The sequence below is a fragment of the Festucalex cinctus genome, chromosome 21 (genome assembly GCF_051991245.1).
Source record: "Festucalex cinctus isolate MCC-2025b chromosome 21, RoL_Fcin_1.0, whole genome shotgun sequence".
NCBI lineage: Eukaryota > Metazoa > Chordata > Actinopteri > Syngnathiformes > Syngnathidae > Festucalex > Festucalex cinctus.
In genome coordinates this window covers 7,410,872-7,433,036 of record NC_135431.1, presented here as the reverse complement: position 1 = coordinate 7,433,036, position 22,165 = coordinate 7,410,872, and the positions used below count along the sequence as shown (strand labels likewise).

The 22,165-nt window shown below is 40.8% G+C and overlaps 3 protein-coding genes across 3 annotated transcripts in view; 2 read left to right on the top strand and 1 right to left on the bottom strand.

Annotated features, from left to right (window-relative positions):
* The window catches only part of LOC144010073 (forkhead box protein N3-like), a 220,047-nt gene that overhangs the window by 162,734 nt on the left and 35,148 nt on the right, over positions 1-22,165 (bottom strand). The window lies entirely within an intron of this gene.
* On the top strand, positions 833-4,654 carry LOC144010596 (26S proteasome regulatory subunit 4). The gene is made up of 11 exons (XM_077510980.1): positions 833-901; positions 1,377-1,430; positions 1,640-1,736; positions 1,972-2,096; positions 2,203-2,388; positions 2,456-2,584; positions 2,840-2,936; positions 3,512-3,701; positions 3,763-3,914; positions 3,995-4,149; positions 4,351-4,654. Exons 1-11 carry the CDS (start codon positions 899-901, stop codon positions 4,483-4,485), a joined length of 1,323 nt encoding a protein of 440 aa, XP_077367106.1. The 5' UTR covers positions 833-898; the 3' UTR covers positions 4,486-4,654.
* Positions 7,280-21,758, top strand: LOC144010001 (calmodulin-1). The gene is made up of 6 exons (XM_077510037.1): positions 7,280-7,412; positions 13,697-13,727; positions 15,125-15,268; positions 19,306-19,412; positions 19,511-19,646; positions 20,637-21,758. Exons 1-6 carry the CDS (start codon positions 7,410-7,412, stop codon positions 20,663-20,665), a joined length of 450 nt encoding a protein of 149 aa, XP_077366163.1. The 5' UTR covers positions 7,280-7,409; the 3' UTR covers positions 20,666-21,758.

Below are 22,165 nucleotides of genomic sequence, written 5' to 3'. Positions count from 1 at the left end.
AAAGAAGAAGAAAAAAAAAGGAAGTCCTTTGGCCAGGAATATTCTCCAAAAGCGCCACAAATTGCCAGGACTAGTTATGCTTGGAAATTCTGAAACATACAGAAGCCTTGAGATACGAGTTTAAGGTGTTTTATGACCGTGCTCGTTACTCAAAACATTCTCAAATCATCCTGCCCCGCAGAAATTAATAGAAATGTCATTAATCCATTACATGTTTATTCCGAAAATAGGAATGACTAATAGTCATTCATTGTGCTGCTCTATTTGGTGTTCCCGCTTTGGCCACCAGAGGGCAGTATAATACAGTCATAAAGACAAATTAAAAGCTTGAAAGTAAACTTCAATTGTGAGTGGCATCTTGAAACTTTTTTGTTTGTTTGTTTGTTTGTTTGTTTTTTTAAATAAAATGGCATAATTATAGATATACTTCCATAACAAAAACTACAAGTCTGATAGGACGCTATATCACACGTTTCATATTTGATCTGCTCGCAGAAGAAAATTCAATATATTTGAAACATGGTAGCATGCCATGATTAGCTTTCATGGACATGTGATCAGCTGAACAAACAGTCGAAATTCGGCATGTTAAGCCCATTACGGTAATGTAATAATTTTCATAATGTTTTTTCTTTCATTTGTTGCTATTATTAACGTACTTATTTTATGAATTTTTTTCTGTTTTTTTTTGTGAATAGTTCAATGTACTATTATACTGCATACATAAGTACAATATAGGTACATTACATAATACTGTACCTGCAAGTAGAACAATAACCACAGCCAAACACAGGGTGGCAGTAGTGCGCCGATACGTGATAGGATGGCCGACTTAAAGCAACGAGTGAAACAGCGGCTCGCTAAATTCCGTGACGTCATTTCAAAGCGACGCGAAACAATGGTAAGTGAGCAAGCAATTTTCATTACGTCTCGAAAGGTTTATCATACAGTAACATTTTAATACTTTATGTCGGACAAACAACACTTTATACATATGTGTTCGGCATATTGTTTTCATTGAATGGCTGTGTGCTGGTTATTTTTTTACAAAAAGCACCACGTTTAATGACAATGGCAGCCTTTAGCCGATGGCTAATAGCGTTAGCTTATACTTTGCTGTCATCGTTGTCAACGATGTCGGTTCTCGAAATGTCATTTAAAGACACCCCGTGTAAAGTATGACTTTTAATCTTTATGCGGGAGTGGACTTCCATGTAAGATTGTTTTCCCGTTTGGTGCGTGTTCAACTAACGGGGCTAATGTGGGTAGTGCGAGTTACTAAACAAGCGAGCTCTGTCATTTAAAATTATTGTAACATATATAACCTTTATAGAATTATGACTGACATATTATTAAACAATATGTGACTTTTTAAGGGTCAAAGCCAGAGCGGCGGTCACGGTCCAGGAGGAGGCAAGAAGGATGACAAGGTCAGATTGGCATTGCACGTTTTTTGCTAATGCTAGCCGGTTTGTTTTTTGTATTTTGACCCAACATGTTAATTTCTTTATTGCATGTTTTGCATTCACAGGTAACAACCTGTCAGAATTTATTTAAAACAAATTGTTGGCCCTATTTACATTTATATGTGCCTCATGGTTATGGCGCTAGATTAAAAATAACGTTTCACTATTTTCAGGATAAGAAAAAGAAGTACGAGCCCCCAATTCCTACCAGAGTTGGCAAGAAAAAGAAGAAGACAAAAGGACCAGACGCTGCCAGTAAACTGCCATTGGGTAAGTCCATAAAACTAGCACACAGTGAAGAACTTTTCAGTCTCAGTAATTTGTGATCAGATTATATGCGGTGCTAAACATAAGTTCTTATTTATCTTATTTCTTAGTGATTTGTATGTGTATGACATTTAGACATTAAATTGAGAGTAAACCACTATCTTGTAGAAGTCAAGCAACAACTATTGCGCATGTATAAAACTGATGAGATTGAAATTATTTGAATTGATGTTTTCAGTCACCCCTCACACTCAATGCCGCCTGAAGCTACTAAAGCAGGAGCGGATTAAGGACTACCTCCTCATGGAGGAGGAGTTCATCAGAAACCAGGAGCAGATGAAACCCCTGGAAGAAAAACAAGAGGCCAGTCTTTCATAAGACCGTATTGGTCAAATTCATGAATGAGAGCAGCTCTGCTTCTGTGATGAAATTTAGTTTGTAGCGTGAAATAGTTGTTTTGACATCACAGGAGGAGAGGTCCAAGGTGGACGACCTGCGAGGGACCCCCATGTCTGTGGGCACCCTGGAAGAGATCATAGATGACAACCATGCTATTGTGTCCACCTCAGTTGGGTCAGAGCATTACGTCAGCATCTTGTCTTTTGTGGATAAAGATCTGCTGGAGCCGGGTTGCTCAGTCCTGCTCAACCATAAGGTAATCATCGTTTGTTGCCGTTACGCATTTTGAAAAAGGTTGGTATTCATTTTTGTTTGTCCTTCAGGTTCATGCTGTGATTGGGGTGTTGATGGATGATACTGATCCTTTGGTGACTGTCATGAAAGTGGAGAAGGCCCCACAGGAAACGTATGCTGACATTGGGGGACTGGACAATCAGATCCAGGAGATCAAGGTAAGTTTAAAAAAATAAATTTAAAAAAAAAAAACAGTTTGAGTTAGAAATTATAACTAGTGGAGCATTTGTACTGGGGAGCCTCGATTCACTAACATCAGTTTAACAAAATATTTGAATAAATGTTTCTATGGTTCACAATGTGGATGTCATTAGTTGGCTTACAGGTTGCTATTAGATGATGAATATGAAAACATATTTACCGATTTCCCCACTATTGAGGCTGATTGTGTGGCTGCGTTGTGATTTTTACAGGAGTCAGTGGAGCTGCCTCTCACACATCCAGAGTATTATGAAGAAATGGGCATAAAGCCCCCCAAAGGCGTCATCCTCTACGGACCACCTGGCACTGGTGAGCATAAATAATATATGCAGTTTTTAGTAGGGATGTAACAATATCCAAACATCACGATCTTGGCAATGCAAGCACACATTGATCGCTTCACAAGCAAATTAGGTTCCCCTTCATCTGACAATTAGCATCGATTTTAAACATAGAAGGCCAAAACATCCCTCATGAAAATTAAATTGCAGTAATAAACTAGCCACGAGAGGGTGCTAGAACTGCACAAATGGAAATCAACCTGACTTTTTTTTAACAAATGTTCCTTTAAAATATTGTGAACATGACGATGACGATATTGTGGTAGTTTTAATATTGTGATATCACGATTTTGCCCTTATCTCGTTACATCCTAGTCAAGACTACACCAACCGAAATCAAGACATCCAGTCTAGAGTGTATCAAGATCGACACTGAGGTTGAGACCGAGACGAGATCAAAACTTATGCTCTGAGGCATCCTAAAAAGCCACTAGATGGTGCCAAACTGTCTAAAATAGATTAATTTAGTGAGAACGCATTCTGGTCAACTTTGACCTATTATTGCTAGTTTAGCGACTATTTCTAATGCTTAATCTCGACTAGGTAAGACACTACTGGCCAAGGCCGTAGCCAATCAGACGTCGGCCACCTTCCTGCGCGTGGTGGGCTCCGAGCTCATCCAGAAGTACCTGGGAGACGGGCCCAAGCTGGTCCGCGAGCTCTTCAGGGTGGCGGAAGAACACGCGCCCTCCATCGTTTTCATCGATGAGATCGACGCTATCGGGACAAAGAGGTGCAAAGCAGCGCACTCGAGGCAGGAAGGCGGCCATCTTGACGAGTTTGTGTCAACACAGGTATGACTCCAACTCTGGTGGCGAGAGGGAGATCCAGAGGACCATGCTGGAGCTACTCAACCAGCTGGACGGCTTCGACTCGCGGGGCGACGTCAAAGTCATCATGGCCACCAATCGGATCGAAACGCTGGATCCGGCCCTCATCAGACCTGGTCAGTATGACTGATTGTCAAGAAATGACTTGTTTTCGCGATTTTAATCGATTTTGTTTGTTTTTTTGTTTCTGCCTCAGGGAGAATCGACCGAAAGATTGAGTTCCCCCTACCTGACGAGAAGACCAAAAGGAGGATCTTCCAGATTCACACAAGTCGCATGACAGTGGCTGACGACGTCACCCTCGATGACCTCATTTTGGCAAAGGACGATCTATCGGGAGCAGACATTAAGGTTAAGACTGAAATCAGAAAACAATTTTCACCAAAACATCTTAGTTTATTTAATAGCTCACACATTCTCAGTCAAAACAAATAACTGGCTTCCAATAACTTTGTCTGCTGCCCTCGTGTGGCATGCTAAGAAATGACATCCGAAGTGTTTGTTTCCACTACTTTTAGTTCGATTTGAACGAAATGCTTTTGTGTACTGCAGGCCATCTGCACAGAGGCAGGCCTGATGGCGCTGCGGGAACGTCGCATGAAAGTCACCAACGAAGACTTCAAGAAGTCCAAGGAAAACGTCTTGTACAAGAAGCAGGAAGGCACGCCGGAGGGGCTGTACCTCTAACCGCCAAACCCGTTCCCTTTCTTCCCACCCCACCTTTATACATCATCACCCTGTGAAAGAGTTGTTGATCTCCTCAGAGAGAATTTTGATATATTTTGTGCATGTCATGTCTGGCTTCTCCCGCTGTCTTTAGGGTCCATGTTTCAGATGAATTAAAAAAAAAAAAAAAAAAAAAAAGAGTATCTAAACCTGTGTGGCGTTATTTTAGCTACTACTCAAAACATCACAGAAGAAAAAAAAAAAGTGATTTTTGTTATTGCTGTCAGCAAATATCCACTACAACTGCAGATTTGAATCAGCTGTCGTATGTTAAACAGCAGTTAAATGATTACAGCACGGATAAGTAAATCCAGCTAAGCTGACGTCCGACGTACAGCGCAACTGATTTAATTCCTCTTGATGTGGAGCCGCACGCATCACTACGCTCAGCAGAAAGAGGTCCCATGCAGCAAGCATCCGAGAAGCAGCCCTCCTTCAAAACACTTATCCTTATTAAATCAATCCGGCGTTTCTACTGCAGCTCACACGTCGCGACACATAAAAACTGGAATAGTAAAAGAACGCGGCTTAGTTGGATGTGGCATGATCCATGTTGAATTTGTTATCGTTATAGTTTGTCAGCTCCCTCAGCCACTTGTGTTGTGTCCAAGTGATCCTCGTTGTCTAGTTAGTTTTCTAGTATTTACTTCCCTGTTTCTGTTCAATACTTTTTGGATTACTCGCGTCTGTTACCAGGTCCTCAGTTGTCATGTCTCGAGAGGTTTAGTGTGTTTGTTTCTATGAATATTTTTTTTTTATTTTTGCCTTTCTTCCATTTCGTTTCTCAGTGATTTCAAAGTGTCTTGTTCTCCTATTGTGGACACTTGCACTTGGGTCCTCAACCCCACGCATAACATAACAGGATATGTGTAACTTTTAATGAGTAGCTACCTGGTCAACTCGGGGAAACTGAGCCGGATTCTGCCACAGTGTCTTGTTTTTTTAATATTAAAATACAGAGGGGATTGTAAGAAAGTAGGCAAGGCTGGCCGTGGTGTTGGCACCATCTGAGATGTCATGCACATTATTGTTACTTGTATTGTGCTACTTTGCTAGTTTTTTTTTTGTGCTTACTAAACAACACAACACTATTGACAATTCCACACATCCGAGTATTGCTGACATTTCCGTAATGCAAAGCAATGCAAATGCTTCCTTTCCACGGTGAAAACAAACGGTGGAGTCATGTGTTGCCGTTGCCTGTGACTAGCATACAAATCAGGCAGATTATTATTAGTAGTCAAATATCATCACATTTTGAAATGACAAAATCCTCACAAATTACAACAATTAATGCTTTTCAATGGACGGAGAGGGTCATTGCACAGAGTGGCCACCATTTTGACTTGTGACGTAAATTCGGAATTATCAATTGTCTTGTACACATTTTCTCCGTTCCAGGTCCATTGGAAAAACATGGAAAAACCACGTTATATGGTTGTAACATCCAACCACACTACAACTTCAAGCATGTTTTTCTGAGAGCTTTGTATGCTCTCCCCCTAAACTTTAATTAAACGGAAAATTTAGTCCACATATACCTAAGCTCTTATAAAAAGGTATAGCACTATAAACTGTATTTCACTTGTTTGTATTGTAGACGTCGTTGTGACTCATTCTGCTTTTTAGCCACTACGTGACGCTTGAGAGTCAAATCCCACTCTCTGACAGACATGACTTCCAACTAGTGTGTTAGGACGTTAGGAACAATATGTCAACACTGTCTTACTACACAAGTGTCACACCACAGGAACTGAGAGGTAAAGTTGTTTAGTCATCTCGCCTGATACGTAGCAACGTAAGTCGAAACCCCGCAATGCCGAAACGAAAGCTGTCAATTTCACTCGGGCCTGACACACTTGTGGCAGCCAATAGTAAATCTGCACTCGGCCCATATCATTTTCCGCGCACCAATGAAAAATAGCTACGTTTTATATCCGCCGTCATAATGTCAAGGGATTAGAAAATAAAGCGTTTGCAGACCGGCGCTGAACGGTACATTACTTTTCAACTTTTCTAAATTTATGTTTATTATATTCCCATCAAACGCCGCTGCCTGGTGCAATGCAGGTCCCGTGTGGCCAATGAGAGGAGCCGACACATGGAGTATAATATTGCGGGTCTGAAGTAGCCAATCAGAAGCGACTTCACAATGCCGGGTACCGCAAATTCTCCAGCATCAACCGTAGCACTTCCTATGCGAGCGGGATCCTTACGCGGAAGAAAACTAGTGCTTTTGCTATGGAACTATAGTTAGTCTTTAATAATTCAAAATACCCCTAAGATAACATATTGTTGACTTTTAAATGTTTAACGATACATTTTTATTACAAATTGTGAGTTTACGCAATTATAGTTAATTTACATGTGCTTCCTTCCACTGTGCATTATTTAGAGTTGTAGGTATGTTTTGTGTACACTAGTATTAGTTCCTTTTAAACAGAAATTATTGACAATATCTTTTGATTTAATTTCTGTGATATTTTATAAAATGATTATTTACAAAATGCATTACAAAACAAGCATACAGATGTTGATGTTGGGACATGAGCCAAGTTTTGTACTGTATTTTAAAAGACGTCCAATTAAAAAAAATATATATATAATAAGACATAAAAATAGCAAATATATACACAACATGATAAAAAGATAATTGTTATTATTGTAGGTGATTTGCATACAGTGGCATTGATTTGGAATCAGGAAGTGAGTGAGTGGTCAGTGCGCGTGTTGGCGGAGGGATACGTAGAGCAACCCCCCCCCCCCCTCCCCCCTTTTTGGCGGCGGCAATATACGCGCCTTCCCCTGCCAGTGGAGCTCCATCTAAGGGACGAGCACATTCCTAGTTTGCCTCCACACACCGACAAGCACACAATCCATCCGACATGGTACGTATCCTCATTCATTCTTTTCATTCGGTTGGGGGAAACCGCATCGGAAGCTTCTGGTGGTCAAATTTTGCTGTAGTTGAAGTGTGGGTGGGTCAAAAACCCGAATGTATTTATTTGAGCGCCATCCGTTACTCGTGAGATGTTCTGTATGCGGGAGGCGGAAAACGCCCGCAAAACGCTTTTTTTTTTTTGTACGCCTCTTTCAAACTCAACGTCTTAAGACGCCTCGTAAAACCCGCATAAGAATGTTTTCTAATGAAGTACAGGTGCACGGATATACATGAATGTATCGAGCGGATGGAATTTGAACCGCATTTCCTCATAACTGCGCCATTCTAATAAGCATAGGTGGAGGCAAGCTTGCTGTTGTTCCCCACCATGTCGGGTCCTCTCAGCAAATTGAAATGCTGTTCAAAATGGACTATCTGAATAACGGCACCGGGTTATTACGTTCATATTCCGCAGCCGTCAAGCACATCGAGTCCCGTTCTCCAATCCCGCCCGAGGAGCGCAGGCGTGTAGGGACGCCTACCTTATACCGCTATTCGAGGCGCACATTATTCTCTTTTAGGACATGCAGGAAGTGTGGGAGATGGCCTTCTTTTTGATTCCGTGGAACGTTGCCCACGGAGTCTTTTACTCCGGGTTCTATTTTTTCCCCCCTCCTCGAGGCCTAGCCGTGCCAGGCCATGATTTTGATATGGCACTCATGTAATTAATGGATGCAATAATATGCATGACAGCGGTGTAACTGCACTGCAGCCTGTTGGGAGTGTTTTATGGGTCTATATTTTTGCGTTCGTGACGCAATGGTACTCTTCTTCTTCTTTTCTTTTTTTTTTGGTGACTTTTTGGCATGGAAAAAAACACCACAAAGAAATGAAAAAGTTGACAGACACAACTAAAGGGAAAGCACCCTTACATGGTAATGACAAAGTGTTCAGCATTAGCCCTTTTAAGGCAAGGCACCGTGTTTGTCAAACTAAAATCAAAATGGACGCTCTACATCATATGTAGGAGGGTTCTCCCAACATATTAGCAAGGACGGATAAAAGTGTATTAGAATGGTGTATTGTTAAAAGTTTTCGAATGTTCCTTAAGATATGCTCCTACATCTGCTGTTGGCTGACGTGTGGATTGTTCAAAAGTTGAAGCCTCTTGTCCGCATCAGTACATCCATTGGAGTGTAAACACCCCCCCCAACACACACTCCCCTCCCACTGCGGTGCAAGTATTGACCACGCTATCTCATTTCTTGCTCCGCTCTCGTTTCCCGATGCTTGTTTTGTAACTTGAAGGACATCCGATCCGCCTGGATGCATAATTTACACGCTTGGCGGCCGACACCTCGCCGGTGTCCCGTGTTGCTTGGCGTGAGTGGCGCGTAGGAGTACCCGGCCACCACGGGCCATATGGTGGGAACAGCCTTGTCCGCGGGGGTGTATGGAAGCCGGTGTTGTTTACACCCTTCCTCGACCGGGCCCCATAAGGCCTCACTGTCTTTTTTTCTTTTTTTTGTCGAGCATGCCGTGGCTTCCTCACAAAGGAGCGCGTGTGTGGGTCACGCTGGCTGTCAGAATGAATGGAGCGTGTGTATGCGTGTCACGCCCATTCTGCCAGCGTGACAGCTGCTTTTGCACCTTTCACTTGGCGGATAACGCATCGACGTCAGTGAGCGTTTGTTAAAAGGTTCCTACAATTTGACCTCACTGCATGAGAGCGCGACCTGAGAGAGTGGCTCCCCTTGGCTCGGCCCAAGTCAACTACCTCGAGCCCTGCTGCAGTCAGTCCTCTTTGGACTGCAATGCTGTGGGGCTGGCTGTGGGTGTGGCTGACCCACTCACTCCAGTCAGCAAAGCAACCCCCCGACCCCCACCCATCCTTCCCAGCCACCACCAAGCGCACACACTGCAATCTGTCGGCGGATTGTGAATCACAGGGAGTTTCCTCCAAGCAGGAAAAGAAAAAACGAGGCGGAAATAACCAAAAGAGAGGGAGGTCATGCTGTGAAAAATGAGGAGAAAAAAAAAAAAAAAAAGGAGGGGATGGGCCGGCGACGGGCCCGGTGGCTGCAGCACTTTTGTAGACCCGACAGCTTGGACCCGATCCAAGGGAGGAGATCATAGCAGTGACTCACCAAAAGCGCACACACCCTGTCCACTCGGCAGCAAAAGCAACGCGGTGCATCATGACAACGGACGTACTTTGGAAAACGCGGTCAGACTTTCGTCGTACGACGTGTCGTGAGACCGAAGTCCACCGCAAAATCGTCAGGGAAATCTTCATCATGACGTGATACTCAACCCATAAGTTGGTATTAAGTCAGCTGTCAAATATTTTGACTAGTGTTGTTCCAATACCGACACCAGTATCAGCAGAGGCGCCGATACTGCATTAAAACAGTGTTATCGGTATCGGTGAGTACTCATAAGTAACAACCATTAATTCCAATGCCAATATCGGATTTTGGATGCAGCATCTTGTGTCTTGCTCGTGCACGACATTCACTGATATGTGACATGTTCACTGCATGCCGATCGAAGATATCCTATTGGCCCTTGAATGCTCTGAACCAATAGCAGGCCAGCTTTTTCATGTTGAAGAAGAAAAAAAACAACAACATAGGTATCGGTATGGTATCAGCCGATACTTCAAACCTGGGTATCAGGATCGGTATCGGGGGCCAAAAAAAACAATATCGGAACAACACTCATTTTTACAATTGATTATTCCATCAAATAATCAAATAAATTTAGATTTTGCAAAACCTCCGCCCCACCGATTACTGTTTAATAACTAGAGGTACGCCGATTAATCAACAACTAATCGACCGATAATCGGCGCCGATATTTGGCGTTTTGACAAATATCGACCTCGGCCTTTTTACAAATCTGAAGGCCGATTCAAGCTGGAATCTCATCGAGCAATGAATGCTTGCGAACGTAGCAAATTTTGTATTTTCATCAGGATAAACAAGATGCTCACAGACACTTTTTTTACTTGTTGCAAAGACATTTCAAACATATTCAGACCATTTTTCACTGCCTGCGAAGATCTTTTGAACCCTGACGAAAACCCCAAATTAGATACATTTCCTTTTGCATACATTTGTCACTGCTGACAGTGGGAAGTCCCAGCACTTTTTAAATTTATTAAAAAAATTATTATAATTTTTTTTTTTTTTTTTAGAAATTATGTTGACATTTTGGAAAAATTTATTTACAGTAGAAAATGTTAGACAACATATTTATTTATTTATTTATTTATGTATTCACTGCAAACACTGGGAGGTCCCAGTCTTTTAATTTATAAAAAAAAATAATAATAATAATTTTGAAATTATGGTGAAATTTTGGAAAACTTTATTTACAATAGAAAACTTTGGCCAACTATTTACTTATTTATTTATTCACTGCAAACACTGGGAAGTCCCAACACCTTTAATTTATAAAATAAAATAAAAATAAATTAAAAAATTTAGAAATTATGTTGAAATTTTGTAAAACGTTATTTACAGTAGAAAACTATAAAAAAAAAAATATTTATTTACTTGCTTAGTTTTGAATTTAGCTTCGCACATGCTGATGACTAGAGGTGCGCCATACAATTTGTTAAAATTTTTAATTAAACAAAGCTGTCTATTCTTTATATGTTCAAAATTAAAAAAAAGGTAATTCTTTTTTATTTTCTCTTTTACTGCAAATGAATATTGGCTTGAAATATTGGTTATCGGCCTACTTGACGGCTAATAATCGGTATCGGCATCAGCCCTGACAAAAACATCTCGATCACTAAACTAATCGATCATCAAATTCCTCCAATTATTTTGTAATCGCTGAATTGTTTAGGTATCTTTTCGATTTAAATTTGCGCGGAATTCCTGCATATTCTCCGATTTCTGTAGTCCTCCATGAAAACGGACCGATTATCTTTGTTTTGAACTAAATACAAACAATTGCTTTAATGTTGGAAAACAATGATCAACATTTCTACATAATTCATTTATGTTTATGCACTGTTTCAAATAATGTCTTTTGGAAAAAATGGAATTTTTTTAAATACCCCAATTAATCCAAAAACTTAATAATCATTCATTGCAGCCCTATTTTGAACCAATTTTTTATTGTGTTTTTTGTATTGTTTCACACAAGAGGGATTGATGTTGTGGTCAGGTCTCCAACAAGTTTTAAAACCGATTCCGTTACCGTTTTGGTCGTTTGTTTTCCCAAAGTCATTGCAGATGTTTCCCGATGTCACATTTTGGTGAAACATAAAAAAATAAGTGCTTTCATGACTTTTATATCATACTAAAATAGTTGATTAAGTTGATCATCAGTAATCTTTCCTCTGCATGTTTCCCACCATGTCATACATAATTCACTGACTTAATTTTTTAGATAAAAAAAAGAAAAAAGTAAACATACTTTTACAGTTGCACGACAGTGAATACATTTTAAAATGAAACTACACTTACAAAGGTTTTATGATGTGAAAGTTTCGCTCTGATGACTTGGAAAAACGAGTTGGGCAATACAAGCAAATTGTACACGGACCCGTGTTTGTGTTCTGCTCCACTGTGATATTAAGTACGCTTTATTAATAATGCAGTGAGAAATTACCACAAGAGGGTGATAAAAGCAAAGACGTGGCAGAAATGTGAAAATGTTAGTCAAGCTGGCTGACATCAGCCAGTGTGTTTTGCCTCTTGACATTTCCTTTTTGTAACACAGAATAGAAGCAGGAAGTTGAGAGGGAAGCAGCGGGTTTTTGTTTTGTTTTGTTTTTCCCCTGCCAGAGAGGTTATTGAATCACGTCCGCTAATCTTATGAGTGCTGCCGAGGTTATTCACAATCCCTGACTGGCTCCATCGATTCATCCGCTGTTTGCTACTCAAATCATAAGGGCAGGCATTTTGTTTTTCGCATAGCCGAGTTAAAAGGTCAACTTGTGGTGTGTCATTCAGAGCGTGTCCAATTTCAACTGAATATCGCCGTTGTGCGATTGCTGGGAGAAATTTTTTTTTAATTTTTTTCCCGCTGTTATGTCACCGCTTGTTTTTTGACATATTTTGACATTGTCATGACTATGGATTCAAACATTGGTTAGCTATTAAGAGTCTCAGGTCAAACACCTCAAACGTTTGAAAATATCGTGTTTATTCTGCTAGAAGGTAAAACATGACATCATGGACAGGAAACGAATAAGAGCATAGATGTCACTATTGTTGGAAGGTTAAGGAACATATAAAATCGACAACCCAATTACATAAATGGCATCTTGAACATACTAGTAGTGATAATTAGGACCCAACCGGTATGGACTTACTTATTTTAGCCCGATGCCAATTTTTGGCAGAAATACGATTACTAACAGGTTGATTGGCTGATTACTTTACAATATAACTACTACCAACTAAATATATTGTTAAAAAAACAAAACAAAACAAACTTGCTTCTCGGTTCCCAGAATGCATTGCGTGGTGCAAATTTCATTATATATATATTTTAAGCATACATGATAATGTTTAGAGACTAATGCGTAACAAATAATCAGACCAGTACTACTTGATTGACTGCTGACAATATCGTCTCGTGATGTTTGGATATCGTTACATCCGGAGCCAATTTGCAGGTACGCACATTAAAGTGCACCAAACCGCAGTGGGAATTGGCTTGGAGGCACAACTGGCAACTGTGACTAATTTGCTGGAGCCACGGGAATGGAAAGTTTTGGTGTCAAGGAAGACTGCGTGCGCGCGCGCGCTCTCGACGGCAGCACGGAATCTGGCCAAATTGCCTCGTTTGCGGTCCTCGTCTCCCCGTCTTTGCAAACCCGAGAACCCGCTCACAGATACTCGACGTCGTGGCTTTCTGCAGCCGCAAATCGCGCCATTGCAATCAAAAATGCGACCAGGAAATGAGACGAGCTCATAAAAAGTCATTTAAGCGCGATAAGGATCAAATCGATTCAGCGCAGCCAGATCACGCGTTGAGGGGGAAGAAAGTCATTTGGACGGGAACAAAATGCAAAAGAACATAAGTTACAGCACCAACGTGTTGATTTGGAGTCTTGTAAATGTTGGCATCCCCCATGAGGGCAAGCTATTGGGGGCCCTGAACACAGTCCCCAGTGTCGAAGCGTGTGGCGGTGGGTGGGGACGGATGATGTGGAATGTGATGACCGCTACATGTGGGATTTTGGAAAATGTGCGTGCTGAGTAACTTGTTTGTTTGCCACCCCCGCTCGCCCCCTCCCCCCTCTTCTCTTCCTCCCGTCCGCAGGCCGACCAACTAACAGAGGAGCAGATTGCAGGTATGAACGACGACGCCAGAGCAATTTAGTCAATGAAGCTTTTCTCTCGCAGCCGTTGCGTAACGGGGGTTCTGTTATCACGGCATACAATAAAAAAATAAAATAAAAAAAAGGAATAATGAAGGACTTTGCACTCCCATGGAAAAAGGGTTAGCTTTGCAGAAATGAATGGGATTTGGGAGAGGAAGTATTAAGGGGAGTGAGAGCCATGAAGCCACAACTATCTTCGATACCGTTTATCTTCACTGGAGTCATGGATCAAATGGAAGGGACTAACATTCACAATTAGTGCTGTCACTTTCGATTGTTTTTAGAATTTCATCAATTGATTAATCAGATTCATTTTAATTGTGCATTAAAGTGTAAGACAAAGGTATTTTTTTTCCCCCCCGTTTACGGTTTAGTAACCAGTGATTGATGTTAATTTCGTACTTCATATTCTTATAGTGATTTAAAAAAAATAAAAAAATAAAATAAGGACTTGATGTTGTACTATGTTCCGGTTTGGTCATTGTTTAAATTAAACACAAGATAATCAGTCTTCTTTTATCAAGGACTACAAAAATCAGTGAGCAATTACTGTCGGCATCCTGAAATCAGAGGATTTGGACAATTTTAAATTAAAAGTGGCTCCAAACGTTTACTCAATTATTTAAAATAGTAGGGATAGACCAATTATCAGCTGGGCCAATTATCGGCGCCGATATTCAGCATTTTGTCAGCCGTTTTGAAGAATCGCATGCCCGATAATAGATCCATTTAAAAATAAAAATAAAACAAAAATGTAATTTTAATTTTTTTCAACTCTGGTCTGCACCTTCTGTTTTTGTTTGACATTAAAACTAAGATAAGTAAAAATTTAATACTTTGACTATTTTGAAATTCTAGAATACTTTATTTCGTGTCGAAAACAATTGTTTTTATTTGACTTTTGAAAACATGCTACTGCCACTGGGAGATCCCGACACTTGTTAAATAAAAAAAAAAAAAAAAAAAAAAGGCTGGGGTTTGTATTTTTCCCAAATTTTGATGCTAATATTTTCCCTTTTTAGTGAAAATGAATATCAGCTCCAAATATCGGTTAACAAATGATGTAGGCTTGAATTCTAAATACCGATGCTGCATCTTTTTTTTTCTTTTTTTCTTTTCCTCCTTCAATCCCACTCTGTAGCTAATTAGCTTTCGCTAAAGCTCCAAGGTTAATCCTCAATACTCTGTGGTTCATAATCACCGAATCGCCAACGATTTAAGAAGACTGTCATTTTAACCTTCATACACTTAAATCTTTTGATTAAAAATAGGCTATTTATGTGCAAAGGTCTCTGATAGTTATTTCTCCCCAAATCCATATAATATTCTTGTGTCTAATGCTATTGTACCCGTCCGTCCTTTGCCAGAGTTCAAGGAGGCCTTCTCCTTATTCGACAAGGACGGCGACGGCACCATCACCACCAAAGAACTTGGCACCGTCATGAGGTCGCTGGGACAGAACCCCACAGAGGCCGAGCTGCAGGACATGATCAATGAGGTGGACGCTGACGGTCAGTACGCCCTTCTGATGCGTTTCATCAAATGATCGACATACGAAAGTGATGAGTCATCACGAGGGTCGTCAAAGCGGTTCGGCGCTGGAAATATGCTCAAGTGGCAGGGATTGGCATTTTCCTGCGGGGGTGTGACGAGCACCCACTTCAGCCTTGAAGAATCATCGTCGTTAGTTTCACTCACAATTAGCAAGTATCATGAACCTCCGATTCATCCGCTTATTCAGCAAGTACAAAACTTCGATGTCACGTCCGTCTGGCTGCAATTTTGTCCCATTGTGCATCATTTGCTGACTGTCAAAAGTCGTTAAGTGGAGCGCATAAAGCACATTTGAAAAAAAAAAAAAAAAGTGACCAAAGTGCACGTTGCAAGAATCATAAACGACAATGACAAAGGGCAGGGTCGAAAGGTTCCTCCTCCGCTGACTTTTCATCCTCCTTTGTTACAAATTGAAAGGTAAGCGAAGACGAGGCCGTCCTTGGCCAATACGCTTGGAAGATGGAAGTTGTCAGTGTTGTGCAGTTCTCAGGAGATTTCACGAATCAATGGACTGCACTTAAAACTCTCAACTGGGCCTGGACGATATGGCCAAAAAATTTAATCGAGATTTTTTATTTTATTTTTTTTTCCCCCAGTCATGCAGGGCTATTACGATTTTAATCTGATAAACCCAACAAACGTTTACTTTATTTAAAAGGTGTCATTTATTCAAAAATAATACCTGTGCAAAATGTTCAGACAACAATAATGTATACTGATTCTAAATCAGTTGTAACAAACTTAACATTCATAATTAGCAAAATGACAACTCACAATAACATCTGGATGTAACAGAACACAGGAACAGCATCTTAATAATAATCCAGAAGACAAAAGTCAATTTCACGATTTAGCAAATTTTCAAAATGACGATTAATCAAATTAATTCAATTCATTGACCAGCACTACTCTCATCTCATTTTTATTTTCATTTAAAAGTCATCCCTCCATTTTTAATGATACGCTCCTGGCAACAGCTGCTGGCAAGAATATGTTTTATTTTGTTGATATGACTGCATCATTTGATACATTGGACCCCGCATTATTCTGTTGGCTCGTTTACAGCACCAGGTGGGCATTCGCGGTCGCGATCTGGAGTGGTTTAGATTCTATTTGGCTGAAAGTACTTTTTGTGTCAGCCTTGGTTCTACAGAAGGCGTTCCACAGGGGTCTATTTTGGGGCCCCTGCTGTTTTCATTGTATGTGCTGCCCCTGGGTTTCTTTCTTTCTTTCTTTCAACAGAAGGTAGCACCGTTTATTACTCACTTAGCTCAAGTTGCTGGAAAACAGAGTAGCGTACGTGCTAACAGTGCTGTACTTTTCGCACCAGTTTCTGACCGATACCTCGTGAGAACACATTGACCCCAGGCGCGCTCAGCCAGCTTATAGGATTTCCTAAACGGGACCACATCGACGAGGGGGGAGGCAAATCAATCGCGCCCCGCAGGTCGGCCGCCCCCAGCTACCACAGCGTCCTCGGCGCCCACCCCCACTCGTTCGCTCGCACCCAAGAGCAGCAAGCAAGCAAGCATTTCCGCGCACACGCGTCCGCACATCATCAGCAACATCCCCTCGTTCTGCCTCTGCCTCCCTTGGCTGATGCAATCTAGGTCAGACAGCAATGAAGCTAGTAATGGAAAATAAAAGTGGTTACATAAGGCCTCTCTTGGCTTTTGCACATCCAGTACCCACGTTGAAAATCACCTTTCTATTTAGCAAACAAGCAGCAGTCAGACGTAACAAACGTTCAAGAGCTGACTTTGAAGAATATTGTCGTTTGATGCAAGAACTCCTCATGACACGTCCTCATAGGACGCGGCGAAAGATTGGCGACGCAGAAGCCAAAACAACGAGCGCACACTGGAGCTCAGCCTGCTCTCGTTTGCGTCAGCGCGCCTCTTATGTGCAATCACACCATCTCCCACTCGCTTCACTCTCCTCGCCGCATCTCCCTCATCCCCCAACGCCCACTCCCTGCCTCCCTCAACGCTCATCTCTCCTTTGCTTTCCCTCCCACCATCATCCGTCGCTCTTCACGTCCGTCCTTCCTCCGATTGTTACCCCGGGCAACGAGATCTGCCCGGTCGCGTTCCCGCCTCCCTTTTCTCGTCCCCCCCCCTCTCCACACACGCGTCTAAATTTCCATCCGTGGCTGTCATTACCTCAAGGCGTTCTCGGTCGTCGTCTAATCTGTACAATCCCCTCGCCCGTCTGTCCCACCCGAGGGCTAATCCCTCCGAGTGCTTTGCCCTGAGTGTCCGCGACCTTTAACTGTAATTCCACCAGACCTTTTTTAATTGACTTTTTAATCATACGAGACCCCTGCATTTAGTTCAAACATGTTTAGGAAAAAAAAAAAAAAAAAAAAAAGCTGTTCAACAGAATTTAACGATCCGACCCCCCCCATAGCTCCTTTTCCCTGTCAAGTTTCTGATCCCCTGCTAAGCTCGTCTCCACTGTAACATCGCGAGTATTGATTGTGCACCACCAGCACAGCACAACACTTTGGTTGGAATAGTTTTGGATTTTTCATCATTGTTAGTTTTTGCTTTGTTTCGACTTTTTTTTTTTTTTTTTTTTTCAATTAATTTATTTATTTAGTTAGTTTTAATCCATGTTTAGAACAAGTTTGCTAGTTTTTATTTTTATTTTTTTAATAAGGCTTCATTTTAGTTTTTTAATAGGGAGTAAATGAGTGCAAGTTAAGCACACAAAAAAAGATCACTAAGTACTATACATTTACACCGTTTTTTTGTTTGTTTGTTTTTTAAATTATTATAATAAGCTATGTTGGGAATTTTGTTTGGTCCAAAAAGACCTACACTAGAATTGTTTTTATTTTTATTTATTTTTTCACATTTAAACATTTTTTGTTTCTTTGTTTTATTGTATTTTTAATACCAGAAAAAATAAATGATTGTTCAAATTAATAATAATAATATTAATAACAATAATGATGATGATGATGATGATGATAATATAGAACAGCCATGCCTGTCAGTTAGTTATTTATCAAGGCTTCACTGGTTAAATAATTTTTTATTTTTTTTTAAAGTAGGTAAGGAGCACACTAACACTTTGTCCCAGCTGATCTTACTCAATAGCCTTCCCTTGGAAGGCCATCATGACAATGAAACAATATAAATGTTTAGTCACCTAACTATTCCATATCGCAGGCTTCAGGCCGAAATCTCCTGTCACAATTGGACACATTTCATATATTTTATTTTACAATTGGTCAGTCCACAGGTGTTGGTGTCATTTTTTATTTTCTTGTTTTAAAAATGGCTTCTGCTCTTTTGTCAATGCAGTTTATTGTTGAACATACTGAAAAGTGATGATTTTGGAGGTTCAAATATTCCGCCTTATGCCAGTGATGGACAGTACACAACAAATTAATGAATTTGAAATAAGAGCTGAAGCATAATAGTTTGTTCAAAGTTACTATTGTTACATAAGACAATTTGAAATATTGGTACAGATTTTTCATGGAAGTTGACGAGCTAGATTTGCTTTTGCGAGCCACATAAAGGGGTGACGTGGGCCAGATCTGGCCCCCGGCCCTTAAGTTTGACACCTGTAAATTTGAGGCCTTGTGTATTTCAACTGTGGTCTTTTTCGTCAGCAGGTTATTTGAAGGCGTTTTTTCACATTAAATGGTGCCCATGCGTTTATTGATATTTGTTTAGCTTGACAATCCATTCATATACTATACTTATGTACTTTTAAATTGATCATGTGACTTTATAAATGATCTTCTTGACCCATTAGTGGGTGGACCTCAGACTGCCGTCATGATATTTGTCATAGGAACAAAAGGTGTGCATGACAATCATTTTGAGGCTTCCTTACCACCACACACGATCGTTCCAAATTAATGCTTTCATTTCGGTGCTTTTCATCAGCTTAATGTTGGGTCATGACATCGACTTAGCGAAGTTTGCTCTTATGTAATTGCCATTTGGATTAAACGGCGAACGATTGATCATTGCAGGTAATGGAACCATTGACTTCCCCGAGTTTTTGACCATGATGGCAAGGAAAATGAAGGACACGGACAGCGAGGAGGAGATCCGCGAGGCTTTCCGGGTATTTGATAAGGTAAATACTGTCCGCGTACGCTCAATGGATGAATAATCGAGAGGACCTGCTCCATAGTTGTGTCGCAAGTCAAACGAGAAATCCAATTCCATTCTCAGGACGGAAACGGCTACATCAGCGCCGCAGAGCTTCGTCACGTCATGACGAACTTGGGCGAGAAGCTAACGGACGAGGAGGTGGACGAGATGATCAGAGAAGCAGACATCGACGGAGACGGGCAGGTCAACTACGAAGGTAAAGCCACATACGAGTCACAATCACGAACCGAAGCCAGTTACTACCGACCGATTGTGGATGTCGTTTTTAGGCTGATTCTGAGACAGAATAAAGTTGTCAAATAAAAATAGATTAGGTCTGGGTATCAATTTTAATTTGCCCTAGAATATATAATGACTAAAATAAATTATTTTTTGGTCCATTTTACTGTGTTGTGTTCTTATCACAAAAAATGGACAAAAAGACCTCAAATCTACAAATCACATGAGAAACAGCCGTTGGTAATCACTAGGGATGTAACGATATCCAAACATCAGGTCACGATACGATAATTATCCCGATATTGTGATATATAACCGCCTACAATCGCTCATAATATTGAGGCGCTTACTTGCTAATGCAAGCACACATTGATCGCTTCACAAGCAAATTAGGTTCCCCTTCATCTGACAATTAGCATAGCTTTTAAACATAGAAGGCCAAAACATCCATAATGAAAATTACATTTCACTAATAAACTAGCCACCAGAGGGTGCTAGAACTGCACAAATGTAAATCAACCTGACTTTTTTTAACAAATGTTCCTTTTAAATATTGTGAACATGACGACGACGATATTGTGTCAGTTTTAATATCCCGATATTGCCCTTATTGTTATATCTAGTAATCACGGAATATAACGCGAGACCTGCACATAATTGAGATTGTCAATGTGGTCCGTTTTTCGAATATGTGGGAGGGCAACGCAAGCTTGGCGCACTTGACAAATATGTCACTCATGATTATTAGATGGGAGGCATAAAAGGAGCTCTCTCTCCCCCTCCACTGTCACTCACGAGACACTGCGCTCATCGTGTTGTTGATTCCATCCATTAAGTGAATTGCCACAATCTCAATGTTGCCTGCTAGCATGTAATATAGATGAGCAGGGACGCTGAACTCGAATGTGTTTTAAACCTAACTTACTTCTTGAAAAGCTGATCTATTTTTTTTTTCTTCTTTCTACAGAGTTTGTACAGATGATGACCGCAAAGTGAAGAAGGTTGCCCAACCCCATTCTGTCCCCTCTTAGAAGAAAAAAAAAGAAAATGGGAAGAAAAAAAAAATCCAAATGTTTTACTTACTCTTGGAGAGAAAAAAAAAGTTCATTTATTCATACTGTTTCTGTATAGAAAATAATTGAATGTTGAAATACAATATCCTTCTGTCCACACAGGGAAAAAAAAATAGACAAAAATATCTGCATGAAAAAGATGGTTAGTGATCCCCCCCCCCCCCCCTCCTCCTCCTCCCCCTGGAAATCAATTTAGCATCAGTACTGAACAAGTAACATCCACCCTGTAACAACTACTTTCAGACTAAAGCAAAGAAGTTGGTGTCCAGTTCCATTTGCTCGTGGTAAATGTCCGGGCTGGTCATTTCCTCTATCTCTCTCTCTCTTTTTTTTTTTTTTTCCTGTTCTTTGTGCATGCAAGCTTGAGACCGGAGCACATACAAACACCGCCCCAATTCCTCCCCACCCCATCCTAACCCTCCTCCGGGCTACCAGAGCGTGCTGATTCCACGATACACTGTCCTCTTGATGGTTTGGTACAGTTTTTTTGTATTTGGAGAGGAACCCTGTAATGTTAAGACGAGAGAATATTCTGACTCATTAAGCATCAAAGTGGAATGGGACTTAATTGTATGCTAGTTTAAATTGAAAAAAAAAAAAAAGTGTAAAAAAAATTACAAAAACATTTTTGGCATGTTTTTTTTGTTTGTTTTTTTTTGTTATATGGATGACCATCTTAGTAGTTATGTGTCCTGCCCTTTTCAAGGAGGAGGGGGGGACTTAAAGAGTCTTACGGTGAGCTTACTTTATTTTATTTTTTCATTCTTTCGCTGAGATGGAGTGTATGTCCTGTTTCTTGCAAGAGAGAATCACTGGCCTTCACTTTTTTTTTTTTTTTTTTTTTTTCTTCTTCTGTTTCTCGACTCGGACGAGCGAGCGGCGCGCTCCTCGACGGCCTGCACGCTGCCGCTCTCATCTGAGTTCAGTTTACATTCATTCCAAGTTGTACATGCTATAGTTTTTGTTTTGTTTTGTTTTTGTTGTTGTTTTTTTTCAAATAAAAACCATAAACTTTATTGTGTCTTTTGTCATTCTTTTTTTCAATCTTTTATTTCTATGCTTGGTTGCAAAAATAAATAATCTGTATTTTTGTCCGCTAATGAGACTGATGTGTCAAATAATAAACGATTGTAAGCATCTGCACGTGCACTGTCGTTGGGGCGGGGCCACTTGCAAGGCAAGCAACACGCGCGCGCACAAACGATTCCTGCAAGAACTGGATGGTTGCTAGGCAACAGCAGCATGCTGTAACTGGGATGCCGGACCGGTGGGAGTTGGAATAAAGCCTTTGTTATACTGACTCCATGTTGGCTCTGCCCGGTAAGACGAAGCTGGCCAACGTCGCGCGGCGAAGGCAGGAGGACGTTTGCTTTGCAACCCCTTAACAACCTTCCGACTTCAATATCGGAGAAATCAGCACTTG